General features: G+C 45.7%; 1 protein-coding gene across 14 annotated transcripts in view; it reads left to right on the top strand.

Annotated features, from left to right (window-relative positions):
* SPECC1 (sperm antigen with calponin homology and coiled-coil domains 1) overlaps window positions 1-20,099 on the top strand; it is a 269,219-nt gene that overhangs the window by 56,593 nt on the left and 192,527 nt on the right. For all 14 annotated transcript variants that reach the window (XR_009222645.1, XR_009222643.1, XR_009222642.1 and 11 more), the window contains exon 2: window positions 16,692-16,862. Coding sequence is in view for 10 of the 14 variants with exons in the window: in XM_058559624.1 (XP_058415607.1) it covers window positions 16,716-16,862 (147 nt within the window). In the remaining 4 variants the exon portion in view is untranslated. The remainder of the gene's footprint in view (window positions 1-16,691; window positions 16,863-20,099) is intronic.

Genomic DNA, 20,099 nt, shown 5'->3' with positions numbered 1-20,099 from the left:
GATCAGATTTTTGCATAAGGGGAGTGAGGGTGGGAAAGGGCAGACCAGGCAGAGGGAACATGAGGAAAACAAGAAAAAAGACATGGAGTTGGGGGGGGGTGCTGGCCCCATGACCTCGTGGTTAAGTTCGGTGCACTCCACTTTGGTGGCCCGGGGTTCACGGGTTCAGATCCCAGGCATGGACCTACACGACTTGTCAGCCATGCTGTGGCGGTGACCCACATACAAAATAGAGGAAGATTGGCATGGATGTTAGCTCAGGGTGAATCTTCCTCACCAAAAAAAAAGAAAAAGCATGGAGGTAGGCAGGTCCCATGCTGCTGGAGCCGTGGAAGGCCAGCTTGACCGGAGCGTGGAAAGCATACGGGGGAGGAGGAAACGAGGTTGGCCAGGTGGTCTTGGGCCGGCACCAGGAGAGCCTTAGATTGCGTTCGTTCAGCCCATTTGAGCTTTGACTAATATGTAGTGTGTGTAACCACCACCACAGTCAAGATTTACAACAGTTCTGTCGCCCCCAGAATTCCCTCCTGCCTCTTTCTAGTCGGCCCCTCTGATGTGCGTTTGCCAACACATCCCAGCAGGTAAGTCAGTTTTGATGCTTTCTACCTGGAGTCACCACAGACCCCACAGGTTAAGGGCTCAGTCCCTCAAGACTGCCCCTGCTTCAGACTTGCTATAAATCGGAGGTTCCCATGACCCCCTCTTTGGGTTGGATTAATTTTCTAGAGCGGCTCAGAGAATTCAGAAAAATATTTACATACCTTTACCAGTTTATTACAAAAGGTATTACAAAGGATACAGATGAGCAGCCAGGTGAAGAGGTGCTTAGGGCGAGGTCCCAAGCTCTGGTAACCACTGAGCTCTTTTCTGACCCTATAGGGTTGCCTTTTCCAGACTGTCATGTAAATGGAGTCATATAGTAGGTAGCCTTTTGAATTTGGTTTCTTTCACTTAGCATAATGCATTTAAAATTCATCCACTTTTTTGCATGTATCATTAGTTCATTCTTTTTTTACTGATGAGTAGTATTTCGTTATATGGACACACCACAGTTTATCCGCTCACTGTTGAGGGGCTATCAGTTTTTGCTGTTATGAACCAAGCCTGTGAGTCAAGCTGTTATGAACATTCGCATTGTTTGTGTGAACACAAGTTTTCATTTCTCTTGGGTAAATACTGAGGAGTGGGATTACTGGATTGCAAAAGTGCGTGTTTAATTTTATAAAAAGGGCTACACTGTTTTGCAAAGCAGATGTACCATTTTGCATTTCCACCAGCAATGAATGAGAGTTCCAGTTGCTCCATATTCTTGCAAGCACTTGGTATTGTTTTATTTTATTTTAATTTCTAGCCATTCTAATATGTATGTAGTAATATCTCCTTGTGGTTTCAATTTGCGTTTACTTGATGACCAATGATGTGAAGCATATTTTCATGTACTTATTTGCCACCTGAGAATATCTTCTTTGGTAGTGTGTTCATTTAAATCTTTGACCATTTTTTATTGAATTGTGTGTTTTGTTATTATTGAATTGTGGGAATTCTTTATAAATTCAGGAATCAAGTCCTTTATCAGTTTTGTGTTTTATAGATGCTTCCCTTCCAATCTACGGCTTGTCTTTTCACTATTTTGACAATGTCTTTTGAAGAGCAGAAGTTTTAAATTTTGGTGAAGTCCAACTTATCAGTTAAAAAAATTATTTTTGTTATATTTATGATGCTTTTGGGGTTGTATCTAAGAAATATTTGCCTAACTCAAGGTCACAAAGATTTTCCCCTAGCAGTTTTCTAGTTTTATTTAGGTTTCACATTTTTAGGTCGATGATCCATCTTTAACATTTATTATGGACTGGACAGTGGGCCCAGAGCTGTGGAACCACAGAGGAATGAGAAAGAGTCCTTTGCTCAAGGTTATTCTAGGCTGGGGAGTTGGAGGGCGGGAGACAAACGAGTCAACAGAATGTTAGGCTGGTGTAAGGGGTGCTGTGGACGCCCATCGTGGTGGGGAAGCAAGACTGTTCTCTGGACGAGGGGCAGGAAAGAGTTTACAGGACTATAGGAGTTAGGTTCAATGGAGGTGGGAAGCCCATTGTTCTGAGCATGGAGCGGCCTTTGGGAGGCCTGAAGGCTAGATGATAGGGCAGCTGCTAGTCGTTTGCTGCGCTGGGGTCTGAGTGCAAGGCGCTGGGCACAAGTGGGCAGAGCCCGCAGCATGCCTTACCCTGACACAAAGTGAAGGTGGGGGCGGCTTTACAACATGGTTCATGCCATGTTCTTTGAGGGACAAGGGACTGTCTTTCTTCACTGGAAGTCAGTCAGATGAGTCTGTATCACAAAGAGTGCATCCTTGGGCGGCGAGGTGCTGTTCCATAATTGTCTCCAGCTACCACCCTAGGGACAGATCATAGAGCCGTTGCTGTAGTGCTGTTCCTTGCAGATTTACTCCCGAGGACCGTGCAAGGGACATGTAATGACAGGGTAATCCCAGGAGCAGCCTGCAACATTATCCCTCACATCTGTGGCTATTGTATATATTTAAAACAATACTGGACCCATTTCATGCTGGGGAGAGATAGGGCATATTCCAGGCGCTGAATAAATTAACCCTGCGAAGCACAGCAGCTGCATTCATGAGCCAGCTGGCACCATAGGAAAATAGCTGAAGCCCGTGAGTTAGAAAGGAATATTTCAAGAATGTGAAAACAAGAAGTCAGCTGCATTCAGTGATCTAACTTAATCCGGTAACAATAAGGAAATCCAGAGCAATGGCAGACTCTCAGCCTGTGCGAGGGGACAGACCGCTCATTACTCAGAGTGGGCGTCCACCATGACTTTGGGGCAACCAGGATGAGAGTGCAGGTGGGAGTAGGTCCCTGCACCCTCTGCATCTGTAGAAGCTCCAGGAGAGTCCTGTCTTCTCCTCGTTTCTTTCTGGTGGTCCCAGGAGCGAACACAGACTGCTAGCAAGCTTAGCTGTTGTGCAGCCTCTCCCCTCTCCCTCCTTGCTCCCTTCTCTCCATCCCCTGGGCGCTTTCTGGGATGGCTGCTGCTGTCGTGCCTACTGCACCCAAGCCCTCACTGCCCACCATCCTGCAGCCTCCGCTCCACAGCTCCGGGGGCCACAGATGGAAGCCTGGCCCCGGCACACTGCTACCTTCTCCACCACCACTGGGCCTCACCACTGCCATGATTTCTTTGTAGCTGGGAAGTGCCAGAGAGCCAAGTATTCAGTACTTCCCCAGAGACACAATGGATGTGATGGAAGACCTCAGAGTTTCTTGACTTTCCTCAGAAATTCAGGGTTGTTTTGATGGCCCAATTTCTGCCTGCCTCCCTGGTCCCTTAGGATAAGAGTTCTCCCAGGAGGATCTTCAGTTTGTCAGACTGCCAGGGGCCCTGCCCAGCTGACCTCCTGACACGCCTGGGCCCCACACTCAATGCGGTTGTGATCCAGTTGAGACCCTGCTACTCTGAACTCTTCAAGCTCTCATGACTTGGGGCTGCCTTTTCAGAATAATGTCATCGTTATAGAAAAGCCACTTCTACCTGATGGGTGTCCTTTGTGAGTCTGTCAGAAACCATGGGCCTCTGAAGGTACCATATCAGTGGAAAAGACCACCATCTTTGAGCAAGAAGCAAGAGAGAAACTGGAAAGATCCAGTTTCCAGAGAAACTGGAGTCCAGTCTTTGTTTTTTTGTTTGTTTGTGTGTGTGAGGAAGATTAGCCCTGAGCTAACATCTGTTGCCAATCCTCCTCTTTTTGCTGAAGAAGATTGATCCTGGGCTAACACCCATGCCCATCTTCCTCTACTTTATATGGGACGCCTGCCACAGCATGGCTTGGCCAGCGGTGCATAGGTCTGCGCCAGGATCTGAACCTGGGAACCCTGGGCCGCTGAAGCGGGGCACACGCTTAACTACTACGACACTGGGCCAGCCCCCAGTCTTGGTTTTTTCCCTATATGTGTTCTTTATTTTGCCAAGCTGAAAATTTACTTTTGTGATTGAATTGGTTGTCGTCCCCCCACACCCCCATCCCTATGTGCTGACAGAAACTAGTCAAGACAACTTGGGCATTTGTCAGGTGAACCCCTCCCTTGGCATCCTGAAGGCACCTTGTCTCTGACGTGAGATGCAGATGAGTGATGAGGAACGAGTAGAGATGAGCACGTATCTTTCAGGAGGAAGAGAAAGTAAGTAGTCACGATTAATGTATTAAACGGAGAATGAGTGGCTGGCCCAGTGGCGCAGCGGTTAAGTGCGAGAGCTCTGCTTTGGTGGCCCAGGCCTCGCGGGTTCGGATCCCGGGCGCTCACACAGCTTGTCAAGCCATGCTGTGGCGGCGTCCCATATAAAGTAGAGGAAGATGGGCATGGATGTTAGCCCAGGGCCAATCTTTCTCAGCAAAAAGAGGATTGGCACCGGATGTTAGCTCAGGGCTGATCTTCCTCACCAAAAAAAAAAACAAAAAAAGAAGAGGAGGGAGGGTGGGAATGAGCCATTTGAGGAAGTCCCATCACATAACTCATGGACATTGCTGGCTGGAGAGTTTGTTACTGTGATGAAGGACTGTGATGGTGTGGAAGAGTTATCGCCAGCGCTCTCGGCTCTGAATCCAAAGTGAGGGTGTGGGTGCGGTTCTTTTATCAGAATTCTTGAATTGTTAAGCCACTTTCTCAGCAGGGGGACTTGTGAGATGACCCTCTGTGGTTTCTCTTGTTGAGTCCCGTTTGCAATATAGACAGTGTGGCATGTGGAGGCTGCCTCTCCTGAGCGTGCAGAGCTGGTGCTGGCTTCTTCCTTGCTTGTGTTTTCCTTTGGCAGAAGGTCAGTGTGGGTTAAGTGTGTTGAGCAAAGGGGAGCAGTGGATGTGGTGAAGGGACCCACCTCTCCACAATGGCAGTTGTCACAAAGGGTCCGTTTTTGCACCTATGCTCAGCAGTGCTGGGGGAGAGGATTTGTATCCTCCCTCCTGGGTCTCGGTAATGCAAGTACACTGAAGCGTGTAGGTGGAGGGTAGGGGTTCTGCTAGGTGGGTGGGACAGCATGCCCTGCACTTCTTGCATTGTTCTTAGAGGAAATAGAACAGAATGAGTCAGAACTGGTCTGCCTGTTGCCTTGGAAGCAGAGCCACTGACATCATAGGGCTTTGCCTGTGGTCCCACCTGACTTAGGGGCCCCAGTTAGGAACAAAGAAACAGAAAAGGTTAGATAAAAGACAAGGTACTTAGACTGGATACTTTAAATTATTGGGTCCCTAAATCTGTGGTTACCATCAGCTACCACTTAACAAAGCATCTAACATAAATCCATTTATTATTATGTTTCAATTAAGACATCTGAAATTAAAACCATAAAAATGTAAAGTATTATTTACTGTTACCGTGAAACTAAGATGTATACCAAAAATTTTAAAAGCCATCCTTCAGGAATAAATTCAGGAAATGAGATGAAGCAGTAGATGATTTTAGAGATTTGATGTTGAATAATTTTAGGAACTGTTTCTCAGGTTGTAAGTTAATGAGATTAATTTTTGTAATGCTCATGCTATACATCAACGTGAATGTTATCTTCAAGGTAATAGTGCTGGAAGGCTCTATATCTGTGTCAGTGGGGTTCTCATCCTGAAAGGAATGTTGGGATGGGATTTTTTCCCAGTTGTTTAGAGACATTTATAAGTCTTACAGGAAAAGGATAGTCATTGCTTTATAGTTCCACTTTATATTTGCCCATTAATTCAGCATCTACTTAATGAAGGACGCCCATTTGCAGGGCTCCATGCTGGGGCCTGTGTGCCTGCCTAATGAAGGAGGGGCAGGGAGATACCTGCAGGCATTTCTTCACTGAAAGGCAGAATCTAAATATTCATTAGCTAAGATTTCTTGAGCACCTACTACGTGCCAGGCCCAGTGTAAATGCTGGGAACACCATGATGAACAAGGGAGGTAAGGCTCTGCCATCACAGAACTTCCATGGTGGTGGAGGGAGGCAGATGGTCAAGGATGGATAATGAGTGACAGTGATAGCCTTAGTTTGGTAATAAAGGCTCTGAAGAAATGAACAGGGGGCTGTGGGGTGGGGTGGGAGGGCTACTCTAGACGGTGGAAGGAAAAGACCTGTTGGAAGAAGTGCTCTTGAGCAGAGACCCACTGAGGGGAAAGGAGCCCACTGGGTAAAGAGCTGGGAGAACGTTCCAGGCAAAGGGAACAGCGAGTGCAAAGCTCTTGGTTGAGAACTAGCTGGGCATGTTCAGGGAGCTGGAAGCAGCTTGAGTGACCACAGTACAGTGAGCAGGGGAGAGCTCCTGCACTGAGGTGGGTGGGGCCGACGCAGAGACTGTCAGGGGACCCTGCAGCGTCCAGGAGGGAGGTGTGAGTGGCTCAGATGGGAGCAGGTGACAGACATGGACATAGAAGTACCAGAAGAGAGCCACAGAGTTCTCTGGAGTGTTGAGGCAGGAGTATCAGAAAGGGGATAGAACATTCCTAGAGGGAGGGCTCAGAAGAAGATCTCGGAGTGAATGCCCCAAGATGAGAACCATGAGTGCACTGGCTGGGTAGGGAAAGATCTGGTTTGGCTACACAGCAGGGTCAGTGGTCAGCATGGCTCGGCTGAGCTCAGCTGGGCAGTCCTTTATTTCGGAGCAAGGAGGAGCGGTGGGCCCAGGTTGGGGTGCACGGCCTGAAAGGGTGCTGCCTGGGTCTGTGTCAGGGAAGTTAGCAAACTCCTCGGCCTCAGTTGTGCTCACTTTACAATTTACTCACTGTAAAGTGCAGGTGACAACAGCTGCCTCATGGGGCAGTCAGGAGCATTAAAGAAAGTAATCTTTGCAAATCGCTGGATGTCCTGCCAGGCACGTAGTCGGTGTTGATAAATGTTTGCTTAAAAATAAGTTAAAATGAAGGGATTTAAGCAGGGAGTGACAATCCCAGATGAGCTTCGGAAGTCTGTCAGGAATCAGGGAAGGGATGAGCCTCAGGAGGAACTTCCGAAGGGGAAGAGCGAGAGCTGCCACTCAGGTCCGCGCTGGACCTTTTGGGCAGGGCTCTCCAGGAAACGTGGCAGGAGTCTGATCTCCCGGTCTGAGCAGCTGTAGGTTTGAGGAACCGGAGCCCCAGGGAAGAGTCCACCGTGCTTCCGAGGTTTCAAGTCTGGGAGAGCGTGAGAAAGGCCGTGCTGATAGTAGAAATGGGGGAGTCAGGAGGAGATGCAGGTTATTCAGGGTCTGTCCTGTGCACGGGGCTAGGGCTGGTGGCACATGGACAAATGCCAGGAGGCTGCCCCCTGGGAAGGGCTCACAGGCCAGCTGCGCAGCGGGTAAGTCAACAGACAAGTCTCAGAGCCCTGTGGGCCCCTTAGACTGGGGGAAGTTTCTAGGGGGAGACCTTGAGCTCACTTTAGAAGGTGGCATTGAAGTTAGCCAGGCCAGGAGGGCAGGGCGGGTGTCCTGAGCTTCCTTTGTTTGCCCCTCCACGTCTTCACTCATCCCTCTCCTCCAGCTCCTAGATACTGCATCAGTGGGCTCCCGGCCTTCCCAGTGAGCCAGTGAGCAGCAGATTGGCGGGAGAGGGAGAATGAGTTTGAGGCTTTTCTTTCCCTAACTCTCTCCCAACTGCGTCTCCATGAGTTGGTTGCGTTTCTCTACTGAAGGCCACAGCTTGTCTCTCAGTCCAGCTCTCTTTGCGTTACATCTGCTTCCTCCCCTGACTCCTGCAGGCCTAGGGTCCTAGCCTGGGGGTTCTGCACCTTCCCTTGTTGCTCCTCCAAACCTTGCCCACACCCTTGTAAACAGTTCCTTTCTGACCCCTCCTATTTCCCAACTGATGTCCCAGGCAGAGGCAGGGGCATGTGCAAGGGCCCAGAACTGGAGCTGAATAAATAATATGACTCAAGATGCTTCCCCCACAGTAGATATGCAAGTCTCTGGTTCCCTCCTACACTGCAGTTTTGGTTTTGTTTTTCTTATCACATTTAAAAAAATTGTAGTAAAATACATGTAATATAAAATTTGCCATCTTAACTATTTTTAAGTGTACAGTTCACTGGCATTGAGTACATTCACATTGTTTTGCCGCTGTCACCACCATGCATTCACAGAACTGTTTTCATCTTACAGAACTGAAACTCTGTCCCTATTAAACAAAAACTCCCATTCCCTACTCCTCCCAGTCCCTGGAAACCACCACTTTACTGTCTGTTTCTATGAACTTTACTACTTCAGGTACCTCATATAAGTGGAATCATACAGTATTTGTCTTTTTCTGACTGGTTTATTTCCCTCACATAATGTCCGCAAGATTGTAGCATATATCAAATTTCCTTCCTTTTTAAGGCTTAATAATATTCTACTTAATGTATACACCACATTTTGTTTATCCATTCATCTATCAATGGACACTTGGGTTACTTACACCTTTTGGCTATTGTGAATAGTGCTGTTATGAACATGGGTGTACAAGTATGCCTTTGAGACCCTGCTGTCAATTATTTGGGAATATACCCAAAAGTGGACTTGCTGGATCATATGATAATTCTATTTTTGATTTTTTGAGAAAAGACCTTACTGTTTTCTCTAGTGGCTGCACCAGAATATTTTATATATAAAATAAATATTTTATATTCCCTGCAACAGTGCACAAGGGTTCCAGTTTCTCCACATCCTCTCCAACATTTGTTATTTTCTGGGGTTTTTTTTGTTAGAGATTCACAATATAATCTAATTTTCTGGACTCGTTTTGTGCTTCTGTAGAACACTGAGTGTAGACTTTGTCAACACAAAATAACCAATAACCATTCTATAGGTAAGAGAAATAAGGTGAGTTTACTTGAGCCAGAGTGAGGATTATAACCCAGGAAGGCCTTAGAAAGCATTCCAGAGAAGCATGGTTTTTCAGTACAGTCTTATATCTTTTTAAAACAAAGAACATACATTAAGCACACCCAGGATACCTTTTTATCAAAATTTCAAAGAGGTGTTCAGTTGCAAATTAGCAGGTCATTGTGACTGTGATGTCAAGAAAGGGACTAATCCGGGCATTACCAGTAGGGGGTAGAGGGGGAACTGTGCATTCTTATCTTAAGAGAGTGTATTCTTTAATGGTTAAGCAGATGTACAATCTATGTTTGATAGGCCATAAGTCAGGCTTTTTAGTTCAAGCCAAATCAGTTTTGAACCCGAACAGTTACCCCATATACCTCAATATGTGAGAATCTCTTGTCAAATTGTAGGAGTTCTTATATATTCTGGGTATTAACGCTATCTTAATCTGTTTGAGCTACCACAACAAAATATCACAGATTGTGTGTGTGTGAGATCAGAATTGGCCACCTCAAAATATGTCTCTTTACATTGATTATTTTCTGAAGGACACTTTGACCTCTCCCTCCACTAACTGATCAATAGACTGGGAGGGTCCTTGCTAAGCCCATTCTTATCAAAGTTATGTTTACTAAACATTTACATTTGTAAGGGAAATCTCCATTTGTAAAGGTATCTCCCTCTCTGTACCAGGAAGAGGGAGGGATGACCTCATCTCTAGAAACTTATCAGTGTGGAAGGCGAGGCTGCATTATAACCTTACTGTGCTTTTCCAGTAATCTCCCATAACTGACTCCCCCACCCCCACCATCCTCCTTTGTCTTTACCTAAATCTATTTAGGAAGAGAACCTCCACCATTTTGTCAAGAAACTCAGTTTCCCTGGTCTTTGCCATGTATACATGTTATAAAGCTTTGTTTGATTTTCTCCTGCTATTCAGTCTCATGTCAATTTAATTTGTAGCCCAGCCATAAAGGACCCAGACTGGGTAGAGGATAGCCTTCCTCCCCTTGAAGTGGCTTAAACAATAGAAATTTATTTCTTATAGTTCTGGAGGATGGGAGTCCAAGATCAGGGTGCTGGCTGATTTAGTACTCTTTCCTGGCTTGCAGATGGCTGCCTTCTCACCGTGTCCTCACATGGCCTTTCTTAGGTCCATGCACATGAGCGAGAATTCTCTCTTTTCCTCTTCTAATAAGACCACCAATCCTGTTGGATTAGGACCCCACCCTTGTGACCTCCTTTAATCTTAATTTACCTCCTAAAAGCCCTGTCTCCAAACACAATCACAATGGGGATTAGGGTTTCAACATAGGAATTTGGGAGGGGACACAATTCAATCCATAGAAGACCCCTTATCAGATAAATGATTTGCAAATGTTTTCTCCCATTTTTTGAGTTGCCGTTTCACTCTGTTCATTGTGTCTTTTGATGCGCAAAAGTTTTTAATTTTGGTGTAGTCCAAATTATCTATTTTTTCTTTTGTTGCCTGTGGTGTCATATGCTCTTGGTGTCATATCTAAAAATTCATTGCCAAATCCAATGCCATGAAGCTTTTCCCTGTGTTTTCTTCTAAGAGGTTAACAGTTTTAGCTCTTACATTTAGGTCTTTGATCCATTTTGAGTTAAATTTTGTTTATGGTGTAAGGTAAGGGTCCAACTTCATTCTTTTGAATGTAGATATCCAGTTTTCCCAGCACCACCTGTTGAAAAGACTGTCCTTCCTCGTTGAATGGTCTTGACACCACAATATAGTTTTTATTCTTAGTTACTCTTCAATAGATCTTTTAAAACTATTTCTATAGAAAGAGCTGTTGAAGTATTTTATTTCCATCTCCTTTTCTCCTCCCTTGGCTCATTCACTTTTAAGTCTTTGATGTGAAGCCACATTATAGGTAAGCAAATAATGCTGATTAGTGACCCTCTAGCTCTTTGGGTTGCTGGATTCTTGGTTCAGCTTTGGAGACAGAAGGATGGCCCCGGGCAGTGATTCTGAGCCCATCAGTAGTCGCAATATAGCTGCCAGATTACAGCCTCTCTCTAGGGTCTGTGTTTCATATTTAGTTTCTTGACTCCTCTTCTGTTTCTTATTCCAGATTACACTCTGTTTATTATGGATCTCTGCCTTGTGGCAGCGTGTCATAGTTTCTGTAAGTTCTTATTCCATTTTCAAAGTTTGTTTTCAGGTTTGAGATGGTGTGCATAGTGATGTACGAATATTCCTTTCCATTTAGATTTTGTTTTGTCACTTCTGCTGATAGGATAAATGAATTTTACTTTGCTGTTTTTCTTCTGATGCTATGTGCAGATCTGTTCTTTTCCTTATTTACTGGGAAGGAATCTAAGGCTAATGGGATGATTTTTCATCTCAACACCACAGGAAATAATAAGGTTTGAAAAGTTTCCTCTGGCCTCTAGCTGAAAAGTCTGGGATTCCCTCGGCAGCTCCCAAACCGGATTTTCCGCATTAACATTTCAGCATTAGATGGGAAACAGACCAGGTGCCGGTCGAAGAACCAGCGTCTGAGGACTCGCATTCTTCGTCTGGACTGAGTTTCTCAACCTCAACTGCTGACATTTTAGGCCAGATACTTCTCTGTTGTGGGGGCTGCCTTTTGGGTTGCAGGATGTCGAGCAGCATCTCTGGCTCCAGCCAGTAGCACCCCCCAAGTTGTGACAACCAAAGAGGGCTCCACACATTCAAATGTCCCCCTGGGGCAGAATGACCCACCCACCCACACCCACCGCGGTTCACAACGGCTACTGTTGAGGAGGTCAAGAGCAAGCGCAGCGCATGCTCTGCAGAGCTCTAGCTGGATGTTTTCAACATGTTGTTCACTCACATTCTATTTCCTGCCGAGTCCCCTGCTAATTGAGCTATGTGAGCATTCTTATTTTGTTAGTTCTCAGACTTGAATGCTTTAGCTTCCCGCTTCCTGGGGTTTATTGTAACTCATAGTTGAGACCTCAGTGCCCTCTCCCACTCCCAGAGACTCGGTATTATTTTGTGGTAGTCCAGAATGGTTTTCCAGTCGCCTTTCTGTTTTCTTACCTTAAAAGGGTAGTAAATCTGAGGCCGGAGATAACCCCTCCAACACAGGTCTGAAGGCAGCGGTAAGTAGCAGAGGAACACGTTTTGAGGGAGCGGGAGACACGCGAGGGCTCTGCCTCTCCTGCAGTGCCCAACAGCTAATTGTCTTCCTAAAATAGCTCTTCCCTCTCCCTCCTTCCCTCTCTCTCTCCTTTCTTTTCCACTTTATGCCATACATTTTATGAGTTACTGTGTAAATATAAGTCTTACAGTATTCTGGAGAGGAAAAAAGCTTGGTAAGAAAATAAAATGTTCGAGAAATTTGAAGAAAACACCTCTGGGAAGACCCTCTCCCCACCCCTGTGGGAGTGGGTTCCTAGAGTTAACTGTAATTCCTTACTCAGTTTGATTCTTTGAGATGGTTTAGGAGGATTTTCAGAAATCGGGAAGTTAATAATAGAAACCTTTTTTTTTCATTTCTTGTACTTGGCCAGAGCCCATCTATTTATTTTCTGTTACTAATTCACATCCATAAGGAAAGTATTATTCACCCAGCATTCACATTTGTGTTTATCTTTCAGCAGCTAGGATGTATTAAGGCTGGGGCCCATTTTATGACTGTAAGGTGTCTGCTCTCCGTCTTTATTTTCCTCTCTGCAGTCATGCGCCAATAACAATGTTTCTGTCAACAATGGACCGCCTATTTGATGGCGGTCCCATAAGATTAGCACCATATAGCCTAGGTGTGTGGTAGGCTATACCATCTGGGTTTGTGTGAGTACACTTTATGATGTTCGCACAATGATGAAATCGCCTAACCACACATTTCTCAGAACGTATCTGGTTGTTAAGTTTGACTATACTTTCTCTCTTCACATTTCCAAATGAAAATAGGCCACTCTGTGTACAAGAAGAGCGCTTTCATTAAATTTGGTATGTCTGTGTGGCTCCTGCCACTGAACATTGGTTTACTCGATCCATCCTTGTGTATTATTGAGTTAATAAAGCAGAGCAGCCCTCCACTGAACACAATTAACAGTGTTTGTTGGGAAGGCAGCTAATATTTGTTGAGCGCCTTGTGAGTGCCCGGCCCTTGATATCCACGTTCTCCTTCCGTCTTCCCAGTTTTGTGAAGTAATAACACTGTGTTATTGGGTGAAGATGTTGAGAGTTCACAGTTGTTCAAAAAGCATGCCCGAGTTCACACAGTAAACAGTGGAGCTAGATTTGGACCAGGAGCATTGGATCCAAAAGCCTTCCTGCTTTCCCATGGAAGCAAAGATTATTCAGAAAGGCCTTATCCATCCCTGGTGTTTAAGAGCCAGTTAAAACTGAATTTGAATCCCAGCTCCATCATAAACTCTGTGATTTGGGCAAGTCGCTTAACCTCCCTGAGCCAAACAAAGTTTTCCCCATCTGTAAAATGGAGGTGACACGTGGGTCATAGAGTTATGGTGAGGGTTTAGGGACAACCACGGAGAGTGCTTAGCAGTGCCTTGCCAGGCTCTGAGTAGAATAGTGTAGTCGCTCTCACATCACTACAGTGTTCTTGTAATTAACTGGTTCCCTGTCAGACAGCCAGGCCAGGGGTAAGGGCTGAGAGGAGGGTTGTGGAGGAAGCAGATTGGGTGAAAGTCTGCAGAAAGCCAGGAGTGGGCTTAGGGGGCACCTGATCCTCTTCCTGCAGGAGGTCTTCCTGGAAGTGGACAGAGAGCAGGGCCAAAGCGGGCCAGAAACTGTGGGTGGCCAGCTCTGAGGACGAACCTTTCTGGGTCTGTTCCAGAAGAGCCCAGGGCTGGGTGTGGGCAGAGCAAGGGAAAAGAGGCAGCCTCTAGAAAATTTGGAGAACGCTAGGAAGACACTGGTCCAGGCTGGGGGGGAGGTGGGCAATGTTTAATAATGTCCTAAACCGTGGAGAGTGGGGAGTGGGGCACAAAGCTAGCGTTCAGTCTGACTGGAGTGTTTTCCTCATTCACCAGCTCTCATCCTCTCGTCCATCCTGGAAAGCTGCATTGACCCTGCAGAGCCCATTACTGTTCTGGGCATCCCATCCCCAGCACTTTCCCTACCTATAGGGTTCTCTTCCTGTTTCAAGTGAGTGGGACATCAGTTACTTCATTTCTGTATATTTGAATTCTGAAAGAAGGTAGAATTTGAAGGGAAGAGTCTGGCTGGTGGGTGGTACAAAATAAAAGGCTTGGTCTGGGAAAAATAATGGGAAAAAAGAGTGAAAGGAGCCAAGAAAAGATAGCATGGCAAACAAGAGGGGTCCAGATGAGGAAAGTTCTCTAGCATTTGTTTGGGAATAATTTGATTGGGTTCAGAAGGTTCTAGGAGAATAAAGAAAGGTGTGATGGTATAAGTGAAGTAACCCTGAGAATTTTGCCTCAGAGCAAGTAACTCATCAGTCTTTGAAAAATGGTTGAACGTTTTTCAGGTGCCTGTCCAGAAGATTGTCAGATTTGTTGCCAGAGATTAAGAGAGGAGTTTAGATCTTGAGTTTTGACTGAGATGGCTTTTTTTTTTTTTTTTTTAACCAAGGACTTAGACTCTGGAAACATTGGGGAAAAGTTGGCAAGAAAATTTTCCACCCTCTTCCTGCTACTTTTCATTTTCATATTCTTATCTTACTTTTGGGAGTAAATAAAAGGCATTTCATTTCAGGGGTAACCTGGGAAGATTTGGGAAAATGTAGATGTATTGCAGAATCACTGTATGTTTTCATAAAGTAAGCCCTGTAATTGTCGTTTCTAAGTAGTTGTCATCATAACATAAAAGAGTGCCTTGATTAAACAGATATTTTATTGAAGTCATCTCCGTGAGTCAGACTGACATGTTACTGGTTGATTCTGTAGTAATTGGTAAAATTCATCAGTAATTCTCTCCAAGAATCACTCAGACTATGTTAGTTCATTCTATGTTGGGAGTCCTAATAAAATTAGTTACTGTATAGTTCTTAACCTAGGAATTTTCTCATTGTTGCTGTGGAAACCAGCTTATTAAAAATTGTGGGTCAAGAAAGAAAAATAATTGGTGCTAAATGTCAGTAAAATACATGAGGAGTAATTTTTTTTTTTTTTGTGAGGAAGATCAGCCCTGAGCTAACATCCATGCTAATCCTCCTCTTTTTGCTGAGGAAGACCGGCTCTGAGCTAACATCTATTGCCAATCCTCCTCCTCTTTTTCTCTCCCCAATGCCCCAGTAGATAGTTGTATGTCGTAGGTTGCACATCCTTCTAGTTGCTGTATGTGGGACGTGGCCTCAGCATGGCTGGAGAAGCGGTGTGTCGGTACGCGCCCGGGATCTGAACCCGGGCCGCCAGTAGTGGAGCGCGCACACTTAACCGCTAAGCCATGGGGCCGGCCCCGAGGAGTAAGTTTTTTTAATACAGAATAAAAAGATAATCATGATACCTGGAACCAAGCTGAGACTAATAAGGTTCGGAACTAATCATGTAACTAAAATCATGAATAATTTTCCTCAAAAACACTGTAGAAAACAAATTGCAAAGTCTTTAAATATATATTTTCACCTGTCACCACACTTCCATAGCTGCCAGTATAGTGGTGCTTCAGAATGAGTTCCATGTAGATTCTTGGACACAGGCACCAGCTCATCACTTTCAGTAGGAGTAGGAACTGGATGGCCTGGCTGAGAGACACTGTCAGTTGAAATGCTCTCCTCCAGCCAGGAAAAGGAGGCAGGCCGGGAGGAGGTCACAGCCTGAACTATGAGCAAGGCTGGGGGGTGGCCTGTTGTTTTTCTCATAGGTGGCTAATGGGGTGTACTGGGGTATGGTGAGGGGCGGGGAGGCCCAGGGCCGCGTAGCACCAGCTACGATCACTCAGAGGGGCAGTTAATTAGACCTCCCGGGTCCTGTGAGTGTGGCCACTGGCATTAGCTATCACCTATTTGTGTTTTTTTAAAGTGCATTTTTGGGTTTGTTTCTTTGAAAGGATGGAGCGTTACCTGTGGTTTTGGTGTTCTCTCTCACACCCTTGGTCATTAGAGTCCATGGGGACAGGCAGTGTCAGGGTTGGAGCTGGATGAGACCCTAGAGGGCATTTTATCCTATCCCATTGTGCTACTGATGGAAGAAGCAGATTCAGAGAGGTTAAGAAATGGCGCTGCACCTTGCTCAGGAATGATTGCAAGACTCAGGCTGCCTTCCATATCTTTGTGTGCGGATTTTCCCCTTAGGTCTTTAACTGCATCCTGCTACTTTGTACAATTTTTCTTTCATAAAATATTTTAGTTACGGGGGTAACTCTACCCTGTAATGTCAGATCTGACCAATTAAAATATGCTCTATTAATTTTAAATGATATCCATTTTTGTCCAAAAGAAGAAAAAAGCTGTGCTTCTGTGAAATCTAATTTTCAAGTGATTCATTTATGTCTATTTAAAAATTAGGTAGGTTGCTCCATTGTCAACCCTGAAGCTACAAGGCTCGTGGACATAGTATGTCTTGACTCAAGCTGACCTGTTTTCTCTGGGGATATCTATAAATAGTGTATGGGTGTATAGTGATACTGTGTTAGGTGTCCCTTACCAAGAAGCAGCCATCATTTTGGTGAAAGGTAATATCAGAACATCAATAATATTGCATGTATGTTTTTGATAGTTTGGTAAAAGCTGTTGTAAAGTTGTAAAATTAGCCTAGTGCACGGGTATCATCTTAGGAAGAGAATGCTCTATGGCAGCCCAATCATAAGCGCCCATTCTCTATGAGAACAGTGGTGAACGTAGAATATGGGGGTGAAGCTCCAAGATATCACTCACCAGGTTCAGCTGTGGCTCAATTGTGGACACACATGTTTTTCTTTTCTGCTCTTCTACAGAAAGACAGACCCAACGGGACAAACATGAGGAGCGCAGCCAAGCCCTGGAGTCCAGTCATCAAAGCGGGGAGCCATGGGACGGACCGTGCACGGCCCCTCCCTGCAGCTTCTTCCGGCATGAAGAGTTCTAAATCTTCGACCTCGTTGGCTTTTGAGTCCCGACTCAGCAAGGTACAGACCGAAACCCATAGGACAGGGCCTCTGGGCACCCCTGGTAGCCCTGGGTCAGGAGATTGAAGAGGTCAGTAAGCAAAGCGGGAAAGGAGGCTCTGAGGAGGGCCCCAGGAGAACCAGCATATCTGGACCTCAAGGAACAGAGCAAAGAGGGTGTAGCTGAGTGCCCTGGGGTCGAGAAAGGAAATCTGCAGAATGTTTAACAGAAAGACTAAGATCCCCTACCCTGGATTACGTGGACTCTCCAGCCAGAGTTTTGCCCCCAGCACCCCAGATGGGAGTCAAGATCACCAGTCATCTCCATGATCCTCATCCAGTTGTCACTTCTCCATCCTTGTCTTACTTGAGGGTCAGCAGCGTTAACGCTGTTGATTACGCCCTCGGTCTGGGAGTGCCTTCTTCTCCCGGTTTTCTCCTCCTCCTGGGCAGCACCTTAGAGTCTCTAGTCTTGGCTTCTCCTCGTCACCTGGGTCTGTCATCAGCTGGGAATGAGGCACAGTCCTCGGGCCTCATCTCTTTCCCAGCTACTGTCACACCCAGCACTTCCTTTACTACCCTGAAATGAAATTCAGAGATAATATGACCTACCTACACACATAACTTTTGAAAAATCAGTATAATATCCTAATTATAGAAGAAAAATAAAAGGAAAATAGTTCATAATTAAATAATCCATATTTCCATCTGCATATGCCTGAGCACGACTATGCTTAAGGACCTAAGATGCTCCTTAGAGCACCGTGGATGTGACAGCTACAATGCAGACTGATTCAGGGTTGTCATGTCAATGACTCAGATTCCATAAAGGATACTGAGGGAGTGATGTGATTGTTTTGAAATGGTGAACACTTGGTAAAGTTCTGAACCAAAGGGCAGTCTTCACTTGTTATTCTCAGAAAATTCAGTGTATCTTAAAGTTGTGCAAGAAGTACGTTGTTTTTATATGTAAAACGAAGGGATGCTCTAGCCTCGGATAATAATAAAAAGGTGCACCACCGTTGTGAATGTCTGTGGAATATGTGAAAATTGTGAGGGATGTGGGACAATTCTTTGTGCAAGATTGTCACATTCATTATAGGACATCCGGGTCCCTGCTCCTCCCACCCGTTAAATATAAGTAGCACCTCCAATCACAGTGATGACTAAAAATGCCCCCAAAAATTTCCAACATACTCCCTGAGGGACAGCACTGTCCCTGTTGAGAACAATTGTTTTAGGTGATAGTATCTGTTCTCATGAATTTTAATACTGTAGGTGGATGACATGCAAATTTGTGTCTTTAGCCAGGACCCCTCCAACTGCCTTTGTAACATTACCTCTTAGATATCTAAAAGGGACCTTGAATGTAACGTCCAGAACTGAATGTTGATTCCTTCCCCTCCATCTCTCCTGCCCCCCAAACCCGCTTCCAGCGAATCTCCCCATTTGAGTAAATAGCATCTCCATCCTTGCAGTCGCTCAGGCCAGAACCCATGGACCCTCCTTTTATCACATCCCACAGTCCATCAGCAAAATGCCATTGCTTCTACCTTAAATATAGATGTCAACTCAACCAACTCCCACTGCCTCCCTGGGACCCCCTGGGTCATGCCACCACCTTCCTTGTTTGGGCTTCCCAAAAGATCTCCCTTCTTTTGTCTGGGCACTCTATATTTCGTTCTCAACAGAAGCTAAAGTGGTCCTTTTAACACATAAGTCATGTCACTTCTCTACTTAAAACCCTCTAGGGGCTCTCTCCAGTCACTCAGAGTGAAAAGTAAAGTCCCTGAGATGGCCACTGATGCCTTGAGATCCGGCCCCATTCTGTCGTCGCCCTCCCCTCTGCCCTGGCTCCCTGAGCTCTGGTCGCACGGTCTCCTGTGCCCAGTGGCACTGTCCCTCCAACAAGCCCAGCACACTCCTGCAGCAGCAGATTTGCTGCTCCCTCTGCCTGGAGCATCCCCGCCCCCCCACCTCTGCACGTCTGCCACTTGTCCTCCTGTAAGTCTGTGCTCAGATGTCACCTTATTAGACATCATCCCTGACCACTCTAGGTGAAGCGCTCCTTGGCCTCCGTCCACATATGCACATGGTCAGCACTTATGACCATGGCACACATGCTTGATTAGCGTCTGTCTCCCCCTGGCTAGAGTGGAGACAGAGGAGCCCCCATGAGGACAGGGGCTGTCTGGTTTTTCGGTTGTTGCACGGCTCTGTCCCTCACACTTAGAAAAGCACCTGCTACCTGGCAGGCACTCAGTGTTTACTGAATGCCCGAGGACACCGGTTCTTCTGGGAGTGGTGGTGTGATGGAATGTTGGAATAGGAGGAGCACAGTCTTGAAGTGGGTCAGACCAGGCTGGGTTGGGATCCTATCTCTGCCACTTTCTAGCTGGGAAACCTCAGGCAAGCTATGTAGCTGTCCTGAACTCTGAGATGAAGGTAATACCTTACCTGCCATGAGGAGTAAGTGTGGATACAGTATCCTACACATAATTTTGTTTATTATTCTATTATCCTGGACTTGACCGTTATTTCCATGATTTTTATTTTTATTATCTTTGACCTATAGTACATTTGGGAGACATCTTTAATTTAGTCTTTAATACATACATTTCCCCAATCACAGATCCTTAGCGCTTCTGGAATATATGGAAAGATTTATTTTTTTATTTTTTTATTATTTTCTTTGGTGAGGAAGATCAGCCCTGAGCTAACATCCATGCCAATCCCCCTCTTTTTGCTGAGGAAGACTGGCCCTGGGCTAACATCCGTGCCCATCTTCCTCTATTTTACATGGGACACCGCCACAGCCTGGCTTGACAAGTGGTGCATCAGTGCGCGCCCAGGATCTGAACCTGCAAACCCTTGGGCTGCGGAAGCAGAGCGCTCGCACTTAACTGCTGGGCCACTGGGCTGGCCCCTGGAAATATTTTTAAAAGCAATGTTAATAAAAAAGGCCTAAAGCTCCGGAGTGTTTCCTAAGGGCAATGAAATGTTGGCCACTCCTGCCATTGATAGGTGTGTGTTTTGGAAGCTTGTTCCACAGGGAAAATGTCAGGGGAAAAGCAGATATTCATGTTAGCAACCTTCTGCTCGCATTTCTGTTTCTTGGAATCTCCAGGCCTAATTCTATAAAAGAGCATGATGGGGTTTGAGGGAAGGGTAGCAGAAAGAGCTGTACCATGCCTGCACTTTTCTGGCTCTTGTCATATGTCTCTGCTCTGACCATCTCTCCTTTCTACCTACGGTTGT

Source organism: Diceros bicornis, chromosome 18 (assembly GCF_020826845.1).
Source record: "Diceros bicornis minor isolate mBicDic1 chromosome 18, mDicBic1.mat.cur, whole genome shotgun sequence".
In the NCBI taxonomy this organism is placed as follows: Eukaryota; Metazoa; Chordata; class Mammalia; order Perissodactyla; family Rhinocerotidae; genus Diceros; species Diceros bicornis.
Note: the sequence above shows the minus strand (reverse complement) of the source record. Positions and strands in the feature narration are given on the sequence as shown.